General features: G+C 54.2%; 1 protein-coding gene across 1 annotated transcript in view; it reads left to right on the top strand.

Moving 5' to 3' along the window:
- Positions 1–15,843, top strand: part of KCNN3 (potassium calcium-activated channel subfamily N member 3) — a 77,932-nt gene that overhangs the window by 42,933 nt on the left and 19,156 nt on the right. Inside the window, exon 4 of the mRNA XM_044990982.1 lies at positions 8,240–8,381. Coding sequence (XP_044846917.1) covers positions 8,240–8,381 — 142 coding nt within the window. The remainder of the gene's footprint in view (positions 1–8,239; positions 8,382–15,843) is intronic.

Genomic DNA, 15,843 nt, shown 5'->3' with positions numbered 1-15,843 from the left:
GAGCTCAGGTTCAGTTGGTTATCTGCCATGACCCCTACAACTTTCCAGGACATAGTCCTCCAGCTCGGAAGTGCACCAGCATCCCGAGATGTACACCTGGCATCTGGTTATATTAACATGTATGTTGTTCACATAAGCCCAGCTTACCAAGTGACCCAGGTCAGTCTATGGCGCTGCCCCATCCTGATGGCTTGTGCATGCTCCCTACGCAGAAAGGAAAGATTGTTCTCTCCGTTTACAGACGGCGGCACAGAGGGATTACGTGATTTGCCCCAGATCGTGCAGGAACTGAACCCACAGCTCCTGACACACAGGCTCGTGCCTGAAGCAGCCCATCCTGCCATGGAGATGGTAAAATCAGCTGTACCTGGGAGTCCCTGTGCCAGGGACTGCAGGGACCGTCACTGGTCCTGTCAGTGGCTCTCTGCAGCCTCTGCTTTGAAGGGGGCACCTGACCCTCTTCTCCCCCTCTCAGGTGCCTTCCCCCCAGCTGCCTGACCCCCCGGCACTGCTTCCTGTGCACGGGATCGCAGCACCACTCAGGTTTGGCCTGGCCCCATAGCTGCGTGGCCTGTGCTGCCAATATCCCTGCCTGAGTAGGGGAATCTTCAGGATCTCTCCTGGGACCTTGGGCGGGAAGTTATGGGAGATGAAGGCACCGAGAGCTCTGCTTTCCAGGTGCCTGGACTGGGCTCCCGGTCACTACAGAGCACTATGACAGCCTGGTCTAGGTTGCCGGGGCCTGTTAAAGGGGAACTCAGATTGCTTTAAGTCGTATGGAAGAGGGCTGGTGCCACACGCTCTGACTGCACAAGCTTTTCTATGCTGCAGTGATGGGTATGGTTATCCGACGGTGCTATGACAGTGTGGTTTATGAGATCTGTATTTGGGAGATTTAAATGGTCTGGCAAGGTCCCTGGGCTCTCCTGACTGAGTTCCTGTCCCCCGTGGGATTGATCTGGAAAATGAAATGTAAATAAATAAGTATTGATACTAAAAAATAGCCACTGTACAAGTTAGCAAGCACCCTGCTCCAGATCACAGCCATGGTAATGATCCTCGGCCGAACAGCAACCACGAACGAATGCAACCTTACGCCTCCCAGCTGGGCGAGGTCTGCGAGACACAGGGATTGTGCCACCGAGACCGGAATGCAGCCCTCTCTAGGGTGGCCCACAGAATCCATCAAGAAGCAGCAATGCTACACGACCATTTCAGACAGGAAATACAGAATAACTTTGTATCCAACTGAAAAGGCAGGTGTCAAAATGCAATTAATGGAGATGGAATTGGGCCAGGACACAGGCTGGCAGAGCAAGCAGCCCCCAGCAACCTCCCTAACCCCCTACCCACACTCTGCTGGGCAGGGGGCAGTTAGAACGCAGAATAATGACGTGATATGTGGTACTCGTGCTGCCCAGGCATAATGGCCAGGAGAGCTGGTGGCTACGTTAGAGGCAGCTGCAATACAGGGAGTGTCTGCCAGTGCAGAGCTCCACACAGAGAGCGTGAATGGGGGTGGGGGTGGGGGAACCGGATCCTCGTGTGCGTCTGTCACCACTGCCTCGTGCTGGTGAGGCTACGCCGGCAGACTCGCTCCTTGCTTTTAGGACTCAACACAGGAGTCCGAGCTCCGTGGCCTCTGGTGAGGCTGCAGTCAGGGCCCGTCAGTGCTAATTGGGGTGGTTTTGCAGCTATGGGCACCTGTGACCTGGGGACCCCGACATGCATGGCACATGGGATGCTGCGTCCCTTGGTCGCTTTCCCCCAGCGCCATTCATCCTCCCTTTCCCTCTGCATTTCACAGCCCTCCTGGCTGCTGCTTCCCTTTTGTTCCCTGCTCCGTCCCTCTGCTGCCTCCCAACCCCCCGAGTTGCCAGGGGTGGGTTGTGGTTTTTCAAAAGGCTTTGCATTGCTTAGCAACCCATCAGTATGCTTTGTGCACCGCGCCTGCTCGGCACAGGGGTTCTGGCTGAAGCACAGCGAGGTTGCCGGCTCCCCCACTGAAGGGGCCACGTTTTGCCCCCTTCAGAACAATTATCCCTGGTGTGCTGAGCACAGTGACCCCTCCCCCGTCCCGCTTCTTTACATTCCAGAAAGTTCCCACCCATTAAGCTGCTTGGAGCCAGGTAGCCTGCAGCACAGCTCCCCCAGCTACAGCTTGTTCCACCCCATTCGGGGGATTCTGGGGCTATTGGACTATCATGGGCCCCACACCCATTCTGGCTTGTGGAAAAAGGCATCAGTGCAGCTCCAGGGTCAGTTCCCAGTGACCAGCGGCAGCTGGGTAATCGCCGCAGGCCACTCAGCAGAGCGTGAAGTGCTCCCTGTGAGCACGGCTGGGAGCTCTCCAGATGGGCACTGCATTACCTTCATTCACCCACCTGCCCCAGACCCAGCTGCAGCAGTGTTTGGTGCCCTTGTCACCCTTGTCTCTTAGCTCAGCCTCCACAAGCCAGCTCAGCTGCATCACCACTGCCAGCCTTGACCCCTCTGTTTGCCCACTTCTCCCTCGTGGTCACTCCCCTCCCCTCCTCTCCCACGACACCTCGCTCGCTCGTGTGGGCATTGCCTAGCAGTAGTAACATGCATCCTTGGACTCGGATACTCCACTTCCAAACTGGGCTGAGAGGGCAGACGCGTGGGGGAGGCTGAGCTTAGAACAGCTGTCAGCTCCCTTGGAAGGAACACACAGTCCCAGAGGCTTGGCTTGGTAGGGACTGGCCCTGCACTGGGGGAAAGCAATGGCAAGGGAAGCTGAGAGGAAGCCAAGTAGCCTGGGCGAGTTTGCTCCCAGCAGCAGCATCACTTGGCTTTGCTTGTTCAGGGGCAGGCGGGTGGTGGAAAGGAATGCTCTGGTCTGAGCCTTTGGTGTGAGCGTGGTCCTGCAGCCGTGCTCGCAGTTTCGCATGGCAGTGCGTGCCAGCGGTCTGGCTGGACAAGCTTCATCTGCTCAAAAGTGCTTTTTGGGAAAAAAGAAAAAAACTTCGGTATGTTGGCCTGTCCCTAACCCTTTTCCTTCTGAACCCCACCAAACTGTTCTCATCAGCCAGGCTCTTCCGTTCACGTCCTGCTTGTGGCAGGCAGACAACAGCTCCAAGCCCTTTATCAGAGGCATCCAGCTGCCTGATGATGGGGAAGTACTTTTCCAGGGGGAGGAACACCCTGCTGACTGGTTAGCAGAGAAAGAAAATCTGCCTGCGAGAGGGTGTGCGCTTGCAGCAGAGGAATGGTTTCAAGGCATAGTGGAGAGCGAGGCTGGAGTAGCATGGTATTGGCAATCGCCTCAAACAGAGCTGGGATTCCTGAATCCACCTCCACCCCTCGCTGCAGTAACATCTCACTATCCATGGCTACGTCTGGAGTTGACCAGACGCACTGCTCTGTGCTGGAGTGATGTGGAGCAGCCAGGCTGCATGGGTGTTGGCACTCTGCTTGCTTCCTCCAGCCCAGGACTCCTCGAGTACTCTGCTTACTAACTGTTTCCCCTCGCTCAGGTTAAGGGTTTTCAGGGCTTACGGCTCTGCTGTTGGCATGCTGACTCTAGAGGGCAGGACTGTGTGCTGCTGGGTTTCTTTCCCAGGGGTACAAGATCCTACCACCACCTTCTATTTATATAGCATCTTTTATCCAGAAAGATGGGAAAGCATTTTACAGACAGACTGGCCTTAGCTGGAACGGACTCAGGGGAAAGAGCGCCACCTACTGAACTAATAACACTACTTCTTGCAGCCCCTGGGTTTACCTGGAGTCTCGTGTGCAACAGCTACACACTTAGCTTTTGTGATAAAGCAAGATGAGCGCCCAGTCTGGCACAGCTGCACACTGGTCCCATGGAACTGGTTGTGCAGAGAAAGGGAGGTGAATAGATGGCACGGAGATCTCCTCACTGGGCATGGTTCAACAGTGACCTCCGTCTGCCTTTTGCAAATACAGCCCGGGAAGGGGCGGGGGGCTGGGTCTTTCTGCTGCCCCTGGTTCCGTGCAGTGTCCCTGGACTGCCTCAGCCTTGGCCGACACTGGTTTTCTAAAGGGCGTGCGCTAGTTCAAGGAGGACTGAAGTCTGGGAAGTGTTACGTGGGAGAGCAGATTACATGACCACCGTGGTCCCTCCTGGCTTCGGAATCAATGAATCTGAGACAGACTATGGCAAGAGAGAAGCTTGTTTTGTTTAGTGCTGGGGCCTCCGGGACCTGCCTTTCTGACGTCCTATAGCCTCTAGCTAGGCCCTGGCTCCCTACAGTATCCCGTCTCCTGCGGCTGTGCACTTGTGGGGAGCCTGGCTGGTTTTTCTAGCCTGTCCCCAGGTGGGTCGCAAAGGGCACAGTTGTCTTCATGTTGTGCTGGGAGATGGTCTTTAACTTAGATAAAAAAGTTATGAGGCTGTTTTCAGCAACTCCCATCAGCGCAGGAGGCTTCCCACATCCTTTGGTTTCCCAGTTAGCCACACTGCAGCATGTGACTTCCCAGATAGCTGGCCGGCCCAGTGGGAGTCAGGTGCTTTCCAGAACAGCTCCTATCCCACTGGCAGAGGGACACGGAGCTGCAGGCAAGCTCAGGAAATGAGGTTTATCAAATGAAGCCCCCAGCATCATCTGAGAGCTCTGCCTCGTCTCTCCCGGCATTCAGGGCATGGAGGTTTCCCCAGCTCCTTCTCCCAGGGACCCTGCACCTTGGTGATCTTTCCTTGAGGGAGGAGGGCTGAACACAGCTCCCCTCCGCTACAGCCTGTCAGTGCCACTCTGCATCAGCCAGGGCCATCCTGATGTTGCAAGGCACTCCCTTCTCCGAGGGCGGAGGGAGCATGCGGCCTCCACAATACTCCCGAGACTTGCCCTCAGAGCCCTGCGTTGGGCTGCCTCCGTAGCACTGGGCTAGCCAATGAATTGTGGTCTCTCTCACTCCTGAACAGCTTCATTACTGCAACTCGGAGTCTGGAACCGAGAGGGGAAGTCTGGTCTTCTCCAAAGCAGGCATTTTTTGCCTCTGACCCTCCGCTTTAGGAGTAGGGGACTGAACTGACTCTAGCGCTGTTGCATACACCAGCAGCCTCTCGCCCATAGAGAAAACAAACAGTCCTGTTCCTAATTTGCACTTCAGTAGTGTTCTCCATCTCCGATCCCAGAGCGCTGCGGGTAAACGTTAATCCCTGTGGGAGGCCAAATATCATCATCCCCTTTTGTGGGAACTGAGACCCAGTGTCTTCCCCAAGTGGCAGCGCTGGCAAAAGAAACCAGGAGTCGGGACCCCCAGTCTCCTGCTCTAACCACTAGGTCACATGCTCCACCAAGAGCTGGGAACAGCAGCTGGGAATCCTGACTCCCAGTCCCCTGCTCTAACCACTAGACCTCTCTCTCTGCTAATACTAGGGTGGGGAATGTGATATTAAACAGATTCTTGTCAACATATTTTTTATGCTTTGCATATTTCATTAGACTCTCCAGATACAGGAGACTCAGGGAAATAAAAATAATAATAAAACAATCCAGAGAGTTCTGAGTTGAGAAACTTGGACAAATTGTTATGGAGGAAATTGCCAAAAACTCCATCTGTTTTCCCTTAATGATTTCACAAGGAAGCTGAGAGAAACCCGCCCCTGAGAAGCAAACGGGCCTTGGCCGATCCAGCCCAGCACCCCATCAAGCATCTGATCCCCTCTTCTCCAAAGGGGCTGGAAATAAACATCTTGTACACAGCAAGCCGATGGCGAAGAGTCAAAGGAAACCATGGAGTCACGGCTGGGTCTTGAAGACACAGGAGCTGTGGTTCTCATCACGGCTGGAAACCAGGCCATTGGGAACTGCATGACAAGGCTGGGTACCTCTGAGAGGCTCCGTGTACACAGGCTTGCTGCTGCTTGTTGGAAGTGGCTTCCAGCCTCGACTACCATTGCACCTGTACAGAAAGCAATCACAGTAACAGCACATTGGACTATGCTCTCTGCCACCCGCCAACCGATGCCAGTGCGTCTCCTCTGTAAAACACTCCACCCTGGAGTGCTTACATCCCAGCCACCTGCCCTCTGCTGGAGAGCTCTGGATTTGGATTCCTTTGCTAGGAGTTCGGCCGCACTGCTCGGACTGGGGGAATCGGGCAGCTGGTTCGAGCGCCCTTCTGGGGCAGAGCAGCGAGAGGCTGGGGGTGCCATCTGGCATGACAGTGCAAAGCCCCACGAGGTCAGCAGGCCAGGCCGCTCCTCACTAGTCAGAGCTTCTGGGTATTTGAGCAGTTGGAACATAGGTCTGGAAGGGAGCATCTGGGTCATGGAGTCCAGCTCCCTGCTGTCACAGGCAAACCCTCATAGAATGTTATTCATAAATTTGTTAAGCTTATCTTAAACCTAGCTAGGTTATCCGAAGGCATAAGGTGTCCTGGACCTGCCGCCGGGGAAAGAGACCAGAGTCCATTGCTGTGTATGCTGTCACATCACCACTGGGACACGCCATCCAAGCCAGCCATGTGGTTCCAGTTCATCTTCGCCAGGTTACAGCTCAATTACTGCCGAGGAGATGGTCTGGACTGGCCTGAACTGAGCAGAGGCCCTTGACAAAGCTCGCCTGCAGAGGTTGGGGGCCAGAGGAGCAGGCCTTGCTGCTGCACAGGAACAGGAAGAGAAGCAGCTGAGGCTGTGGGCTCAGCCAGAGAGTTTGTTGACCTTGTCAGGGACAGGAAATGGACCAGAATTCAGTGTTTTGCATGTTCCAAAGGACAGAACGTGGCAATGGAAACATTGCAAAGTTTCCCTGGAGTTACTAGCTAAGGCTAGGAGTGCCACTGAATCCTCACATGCTTTGAGTAAAGCGCATTCACAAGTCTTTGCAGGATTGGGCATAAGTTTTCCTGCAGTGGAACCTGGCCCCCTTTCCTGGGGGTCAGCCAGGGAAAGAGCCAGGAGAAGGTGGGAGCAGAGCAGGGGGCATTGGTTAATGTGACGCTGGGTCTCTAGTCTCCCTAACCTCAGTCAGTGGCTGGGTGTGCATGTGTGTAGGTGGAGTAACAGAAGTCAGGAAAAATATATTAATATTGGGTTGATACTAACGTCCTCTGCTCCCTCTGGGTTGTTTTACAAGCCTCTCGCCTGGAGACTGAGCTGCTAACCAGAGAAGTTCAGAATGATGTATAAAGCCACAGAAAGGAGTTGAAATTGCCAGCACGCTCTGTTTGTGCTCGTTGTTCACAGGGGGCATGTGCATTCTAAACCCATAATCCAGGGCCAGTTTCACATGCACGCTCCTTTTGAAAAGCAGGAGGCGAGCTGCCATTGCTGTCAAACACCCATACTGCAGACAGTCTCCATGCCAGCTTGAGCCCAAGTAGGGAATCCTGTTCAAAGTTATCAAAGGTGTAAACCAGCGCAGGTGCATTTCAGTTCTGTCAGGAGGGGAAGGAATCTGTTCTCATGAGGTCTCCATCACTCGCAGGGAGGTGGTGATAATGAGTTTGCAGGAGACAACATTGTGCTGTGAGTTCAAATGTAAATGAAAAGTTCATGAGGAACCTTGACAGGTTGAGCAGCTGGTGGGAACAGAGCAGCAGCAGCAGCTCTCAGCCTGCCTCTCTCCTCTCCATTCAGTCACGTCTGTTTCCCCATCAAACAGACATCCCTGCCCAGCAGCATGGCCCCAGTGCAGATGGAGCTGGAGGGTATTTCGCTGAAATGTGACTGCAACGCTGACTAAAAGCAAATCAGTCTTTTTGCTGAGTCTTTGCTGTGTGTGTGCGGGGGGAGCGCATGGGGGGTTTTCTTATGAGGAAATGGTGAAATTGCTGCTGCTGGGGAACATTGTTGCATTATTAATATTTAATTTTGCAATATGGTCCAGAGGCTTTCAGCCCAAGGTTAATTATGTCCTGGGAGGGGTGTGCGCTTATCTGATTCCATAATCTTGCCACAAGTAATTTTTTAAGACCAGCTGCTTTAGCAGTGCCTGGTTCTAAGCTGTGGTCCTGAGGCCAAACAGAGGCAGGGTTGCAGATATCCAGCCTGAGGCCACTGAAAATGCCCTTTTGACCTGTCGGTTTTGCAGGGCTGGGTTGTGCAGGAACAAGACAAGTGGTTGCTTGGTGTCTTCTGCAGCTGCCTTCTGACACTGGGGACTAGAAAGGATAGCCAAGGCCCTGTTTCTATGAGCACCATTATCTGACCTGGCAGAGACACCCGGGTGCGGGAGGAGAGTTGTGTGAGATGACTGGTTTCCTGTCCTCTCCTGCTATACTGAGGTGTACGTCTCCTTGGCAGGTACCACGACCAGCAGGATGTGACCAGCAACTTCCTGGGTGCCATGTGGCTCATCTCCATCACATTCCTCTCCATTGGCTACGGTGACATGGTGCCTCACACATACTGTGGGAAAGGCGTCTGCCTCCTCACCGGCATCATGGTAAGAGTGTTTTCTCAAGGAAGCGGCCCAGGAGGGGGAAGTACACAATCCGGAGTAAAGCTTCGGGGAGCCGAGGCCAGCAGATTGCCCCTCACACCCACCCACTGGGGCCTTCCTATACTGAGCCATGGAGATCCTGCCTCCGTTTCCTTCCCGTTTAGAACACACTCCTTGGGGCTCTTCAGTCCAGGACTGGAGAGGGCTCCATTAGGACTCCCCTGATTCCCCTCCCAGGGTCTAACCCAGGGCTACAGCTTGGGAAGCAAGACAAGGCAGGTTTTGGTTGGGGGATTTTACAGAGCCCCCTTCCTTCCCCATGGGCTGGGGGCTTCTCAGCTAGTTTGTCTATGAGCAAGACTTCACAGTTGTTGCTCTGCTGCTGAAAATCAGCAAGGCTGTGAGCAATCAGGATGCTGGGAGCTGGGGAGGTCAAACCCTCATCAATGGTAAGCAAAGCTCACAGCGTTAATCTGAGGCACTGCATGCACTGGGACAATGGGACGAACGGGAGGCCTCCCGGGCAGGCTGGCACTCAGTGGTGGAACTCACTCCGGTCTCTGGATCACTGCGCTGGGCTTCCATGGATCCGACATGTCCTTTGCCTGAGGAGTGAGTGACACTTACACAGGCTCTAACAGGTGTTTTCCAGATCTTGACACACGACTTTGGAGGGGGTGTGTCTCTGTGGATGCCTGAAAAGCCCCAAAGTACCATGGGCCCAGTTCTGTAGCCAGCGGATGCACAGCGCTACGCGGGTGGGAAGGCTGTAGTGTGTATAGTGTCTCAGCAATACTGGGCTACGGCAGCGGTTGCCAACCCTCAGTGGAGCAGTGAGAGCTGCCCACTAAGCAGGCAGATAATGCCAAACCACGCAGGCTGAGCTGGGGATATATAATGGGCACAGGTGAGTCTTTAGAACAAGTACAGGGCTGGCACTGAGTACAGGCTGCTGAACAGTGCTGTGTGACAGAAGTTTTCTGATCTGATCAGAGCAGCTCCACAGAGACCCTGGTCTGTGCGACAGAAATATCCCTCAATCAGTGCCCAGCAGTGGGGTTTGGCAGCTGTCCCAGACAGGCCAACCTCTCAGCCACTGGTTTTTACAAGCATCTGCCTTTCTCTCCCCACACTGAGCTGCAGCCCATCTGACTGACTGTCCCGGATTGTCTCACTGACTTACTGACTATCAAAACCTCCCAGCTCCTGCAGCCACGCTCAAGAAAAGCTGTGGAAAGCGGGCCTCTTCCTCAGTGTGCAGAGCTGCCTCCTCGCAATGCTACGTGTTACTGGGAGACTGGTGCAGAATAAAGGGAGCGGGGAGAATATTTTTATTAGTGGACTGAAACATCACCTGGTACAGCATACTTTTCCAGCTACCTCACTCCTCAGCAGCCTACAATGGGCGACTCTTGCTGTGTATTATACACTAGGATCCTCGCTTTGGAATACAATAATGTTCCCTGTTTTCCTGAAGCTAAACTAACCAGTCATGGCTACCCACTGTTTTACAGCCGGTGTCTGAGTCCCACAGCCATTTATATCGCTAGCCAAGGCCTGTTCCTCTTTCACGTACACTTGGATGCGGGGAACTCTGCTCCTTAGCCCCTCTTCAGGCCAACAGCTCCGTGGGGTTACCCAGGCAGGCGCTAGTCCTCATGGGCACCCTCTGCATCAAGGAATCTCTCTCTTGCGGAGTCATTTCTCTCTCCTCCCTCCCCGGCCGCACCCTTCCTATGCCAGGCTCCCCGGGATGATTACAGTAATTAGTTAAAGGCAACCTCCCCATTTGGTTACCATGGTGAACATGGAAGCCAAGGCTAGGCCTGCATGTGTGTGTGCTGTGACTAGGTTTAATAACAGGCATCTTGCAGAGTTCCCGAGTAACTGTGCTGTGATTAGCCACCAAGCAGGGGTCAGAGTGCTGTGGCTCCTGTCTACCAGGGAGTTTCACCTACCACAGCAGACACTTGGAGCTCCTCTGCATTTCAGTAGGAGACGCTATGGCAGCTGCCTCACAGCATCGCACAGCTCGCCTCTCTGGCTAGGCATTTTGAAAGCACCCAACAGCGGGGTGTCCAGCCACTGGCCTCCAGAGGCCCTGTCAGCTCTAGGCTGCAGTACCAGAGTGAGCAGGAGGGAGAACTGGGGCTGATTCTCCCAGCGCAATGACATTGCCTGCAGAGAAGCGTCTCTCGATCTCGCTCTGAGAGAGAAGCAAAGCAGACTCCGTGCTTCCAGGCCAACAGAGGATGGGTGGATTTGGTACAGGAGGCTGGGGTGACCCACCCCCATCACAGGTAGGGATATTTCCAGGACAAGCCAATATCTGGAGCAGGCTGGTGCTTGGTTCCTAGAGCTGTTTGTCAGAACAGTGAACAGAGATGGTGAGCATCCCTAGTGTACTTGTGGGGACTAGATTCCATCCTAAAACCGCTCAGTGCCAGCTGGTTTCAATCACGTTGGAGCTACTCCAGCTGTTATAGGAATCCTTGGGACAGACAAGAAGCCAGCTGTGAAGTCTCCACACCCCCTCATTCCATTTGTCATTTTCACCTCTTCATTAATATTTCATTTTGTTTGTGTTCCATAAACTAAGCTAATGGAGTCAGTTCTCCCAGGGCTGAGTGAGAGATACCGGGTCCCCTCTCCAAAATCCTCTTGATACGTTCCAGCTTCTAGAGTTCTCCAGCTGAAGATGTCCCATGGAAGCCAGCCTGAAGGAGAAGCTGAGAGGCACTTGAAGATGGAGGTGTGCAACCTTGACTAGCCAGAGAGATGGATGGGTCGTTATTGAACGAAGATGCACAAAATTGTCTGTGTGGGAGGTCCTGGTGCTGTGCTGCACTGTTTGGGCCATGATGCAACATGATCTTGACGGAGCTCTATTGTGTACTGACACGCTGTCACCAGGCAAATGCCACCACCTCCACCAGGAGACAGTACTGGAACTGCTGTGTGGGTCTCTGCTTCTCCAGTCAATAGACAACACCGGGTCCTCAACTGGTGTAAATTGGCACTGCTCAGGATCTGGCCCAGTCTTCCCTCCCCAATCATTGGGTGCTGGGGATAGGGATGTGTCTTCTCTCTACTCTTCCTTTCTATCGTCAGGAGAGATCCCAGCAACCACTGTGGGGTGCGCAGAAATCTGGGTAGAAATCTACCTGTGTTGAGTAGCTGCATGAGGCCTGTGCACCAATTAAGCCTGCTTACACCTTTGGGGTTTAAGTGGTCCACAGCCCTGGGTGCAGGTCCTCCGCATCGAGGGATGGTCCACGCTACCCATGCTGCCTTGGATGGGTGCTCAGCCTGGGCTCACAGGAGGTGCACAAAGGCCAGAACATCAGTTGGGAACTCCAGAGAGACAGGTTTACACTGTGTCTACACTGCAGCCACTCCAGTGCTGTGGTGTAGTGTAGACCCTCATGACACCGACAAAGGGGGTTTTCCTATTGCTGTATTTAATCCAGCTCTCAATGAGGCCATAGCTCGGGCAATGGAAGAATCCTTCTGGCGAGCTCGCAGCAGCTCCACAGGGGCTCAGGTTGGCTGAACGGCAGCTCTCAGGGGTGTGGGTTTTTCAGAGGTAGGGCAGCTGACATTTCAGTGATAGACCAGGCCTCAGCTTGCTCCCCTAACACGTTTCCAAGCACACACAGCGTCAGGTATTTCCAAGCCCAGCCCTGTTTCATTCCACGGGTTCCTCTTCCGTCATCACTCTGCTTCTCTCCACTGTGCTGCCAGGACTTGCCTGCCTCCCTTGCAAGACCCTCTCCTTTATGGGCTGCATCTGCTGCTCCTCCTAGCTACTGAGTGGGACTAAGGTTGGGCACAGTGGGATCTAGCGCATCAGGCTGGAGCAGTGCTGTGGGAGCCACCCGCTGGCTGGCACGTCCGGCGGGACCATGCCAACTACAGAGGCATGAATTTGCTCCACTGGCCGACCAGTTCACAGATTTTCCAAGTTCTATGAGAGCAACTGGTTCCCCCTCCTTCTCCTGCCCCTAGAATCCCAGGCTTGCCAGACTCTCAAGAAGGATAATTTTCAACATGCCAGAAACAACCCCTCAGTGTCTGGGTTTTAGTCCTGCCTCCATGGTGAGCTCCTGCTGCTGTTGTGCTGTGCCAGTGCGCTCAGACCCTATCAATGCAGCTCCCCTGGGGAGCATTCACTCGCTAGCCTGGGAAAGTACTTTATCTGGCTGCTGCCACGGTAACGCCAGCCAAACAGGGGAGGAGTGTGACACTTCCCAGCAAACAGCCAGAAAATGAGTCTGTTAGCGCCTGCCACAGCCCATGGTGCTTCCTGCCACAGCTGACAGATCAGCCCCTCTGCTCAGCCAGCCTCGGTGGAGGAGAGCAAGCAGCATCTTTGCTCCCCAGCTGAACAGAAGCAACAAGGGTCAGGCTTAGGTGTGAGTGAGGCTAAGCATACAGGGAGCCGGGTGTCAGGGACCCTGCCTGCTCAGAACCACCCTGATGATGAGGGAGTTAAGCTGGCTTCCCCGCCCCCGCCCCGCATCGTCTCAAAAAGGCGAGTTTGTCCCAGGCACCCAATGGCCTAATTTGATTTTAGCACGCTTTGTCCCAGAACAGCGGGGACCTGAGTACCCAGAGGATTGTACAGCGCCCTCCAGCGTGGTTAAATGTGCTGTGAATTACATAGGGGACCCACCTATGCTGCCTGTCACAGTCTGGCCTGCTGCTCTTTGAGCCCCAGGGGCTCATGAACCACAAGGAGCCCTCCAGTGCAACCCCAGCCATTCTACTCCGTGGAACACCTGTCAGCACAGCCCATGGATCACCAAACGCCAGCTGCGCCTCCGAGCCTGACTCCACCGACTCGGGCTGCTGCGGCTTGTGCTAGGGTGCTAAACACACCGGTGCAGCCGTTACAGCTCAGGCTGGAGTGCCGACTCTGAGGAACTGTCCTGGGCTTCACAGCCTGAGCTCCAGCCCAGGCCTGAACACCTGTTCGTAGTGCCAGGCGTGAGCTCCACGACCGAGTCTGTAGAGCCAGGCTCTGAGACTTGCTGCCCCAGGTTTTAAAACTCCCCTGAACAGCAGGGGAGAGACCCTCAGTTTCCCCATCGGTGAGCTGTTTCCTTAGAGGATTAGAGAGATTGTGTTATCTCTAGTGGAAAGAGCACATGCTGGGAGCCAGGAGCTCCTGAGTTCTAATCCCCGGGCTAACAGCGACTCCCTGAATGACCTTGGGTGAGTCCCTGCCTCGCTCCGTGCCTCGGTTTCCCCATCTGTAAAATGGAGGTGATCCCACTCAGCTCTCAGCAAGGTTGTAGGTTTAGTTCGCTGTCTGTTCGGAAGATGAAAGGGGAAGAGAATGAAAATGTAAGAAGTGTGGCTATCCCCCTGCTCCCTATTCTGACCAGAGCATCTCAGCAGATCCCAGGCTAATGCACACAGCATCACTGAGTGCAGTCACTTTCGGGGTGCAGGGTGAGAATTAACTGCACAACAGCCAGGGAAGGAAGGAAATGGTTCCCCAGTGACCCAGGGGCTTACGAATCATGCCAGGTCCATGGAGAACGGACAGAGCCTCCATCACTTCCAGGTGAAGGCTGAGTCCTCCCAGCGGGTTCCAGCGAGTCTGGCCTGATTTTCAGAGGGACAGAGGCTGGAAGTAGCACTTGTCCCACCAAGCTCTGAAAGAGAAGCCAGGAGTTATTGTGAACCTGAGGCATGGCCCGAAAACCCACCGCCTCCATCTCATGGGAAGTCCTGTCTGGAGAAACAAAGGCAGGTAGTCCCCAGGCACGGATGCCTGGCATATCTGCAACGTTCAGACGTGCACCCTGTAAAAGACATCAGCCTGGTGTTAGATCCAGGGTGGGTCTGCAGAGCTCAGACACCACCATGATGGGCATGGCAGAAGAGAAGAGCAATAGCAAAAATCGCTTGCAGCAGTGAACTGGCCCTGAGCTAACCTCACAGCCAAGGGCAGATGTCCAATCCCAAGCTAGACTGGGCGAACCAGAAGAACCTCCACTCCCAAGGGAACAGAGGGAATGAAAAGCGTACTTACGGAGCCTTCCAGGAGAACTGCAGGATTCAGCTCAGACCGAGATGTTTGTTAATGATCTTTAATTAATGAAAGGTCACTCCCCAAGGTCACGGTCTCTGCCAGGCAGCACAGGGGAGGTGGTCTCATTCGCACACAGGGAGACTCAGGCAGACACTCTCTCTCTCTCACTCACACATGCACCGATTCGCTTTCAGGTTGGCACCTTTTGCTTTTACAGCCAAATCTGTCCAGGAGATAATAGCTACCAACTGGGCTCTCCGTTTGCCAAATGGAACCGATCCCGACTCGAACGGGCACAGTTCCTACTGTAACTGCTTGGTAAAAAGGAGCTACCAGCTGTCACCGTTTAGGGAGAGGGAGAAGGGGGGAGGGAGGACGAGATAGAGACAGTGATTCACATGATCTCATTTCTGTGCCGAGCCTCACTGTAGTAAAAATGGGTAGCTGACCAACGTGCAGGGTGCCAGCAGCCTTTTCTAAAGGAATCACTTAGGAAGAGCCAAGGAGAAGGTGTCAGCTTCAGCTGCGCCAAAAGCATAGGCAGTTTGTTTTTTTCCTGAAGCTCCATGAGAGAAAACAGAGATTGAGAGAGAGCGAGGGAGCGCGCCTGCAAACCTGCTGGGGTGTTTGATCCATCCTCTTCCCAGCCACGTGGCCCTGCAGCCTAATACAGGTGACACACAAAGGGCTTCCTCCATGACTCTCATAAAGGAAGCTATTTTTTAAATAACAACGGGTTTAGTCAGGCCAGTAAGTGTCATTATTCCCATTTCACAGATGGGGAAACTGAGGGGAAGGAATATGCTGCCAAGGTCACACAGTGAGTCAGGGTAAGAAACTCAGGAGTCCCGGTTGCCTGCATTAACAATCTTCCCACAGCAGTGAATGGAGCCCAGGAGTCCGGGCTCCTAGTCCCCCTGGCTTAGTTGTGAGCCTACGCTCCCACCCAGAGCTGGGAACAGAACCCAGGAGTCTTGATGCCCAGTTTCCTGGGGGCTGATGACTAGCCCATGCTCCTTTCCAGAGCTGGGAATAGAACCCAGGAGTCCTGACTCCCCGCTCTAACCCACAAAACAGACTTCCTCAGGAGCCAGGAATGCTCCCTAGTCCTGATGCTTTCCGCCTAAAAGCAGTGGGCCAGCTCCTTAGCTCGGGGGCACTATGCCACTGCACCAGCCGAGCTGGAGTATTGGGTGCAGCTTCTGAGTGTCTTGGGAGGGTCAGGAGAGGGCGACGGTTTCCTGGTGACCCCCTGCCAACCAGCAGCGTGGTCCATTAATTCCACAAACAGCCGCTCAAGGACACGTGTCCAGCACTGTGGGCAGCTGACCCCATGGAGTAATTAAATATTTGCCCTGCTGCACAAGGGGGCGGGGGGTATGTAAATGGCTGGGAGAGCCTCGGGTGGGTGCAAAGCACCAG

This window comes from Mauremys mutica, chromosome 17, assembly GCF_020497125.1.
Source record: "Mauremys mutica isolate MM-2020 ecotype Southern chromosome 17, ASM2049712v1, whole genome shotgun sequence".
NCBI lineage: Eukaryota > Metazoa > Chordata > Testudines > Geoemydidae > Mauremys > Mauremys mutica.
This window is presented reverse-complemented; position numbering and strand designations above follow the sequence as displayed.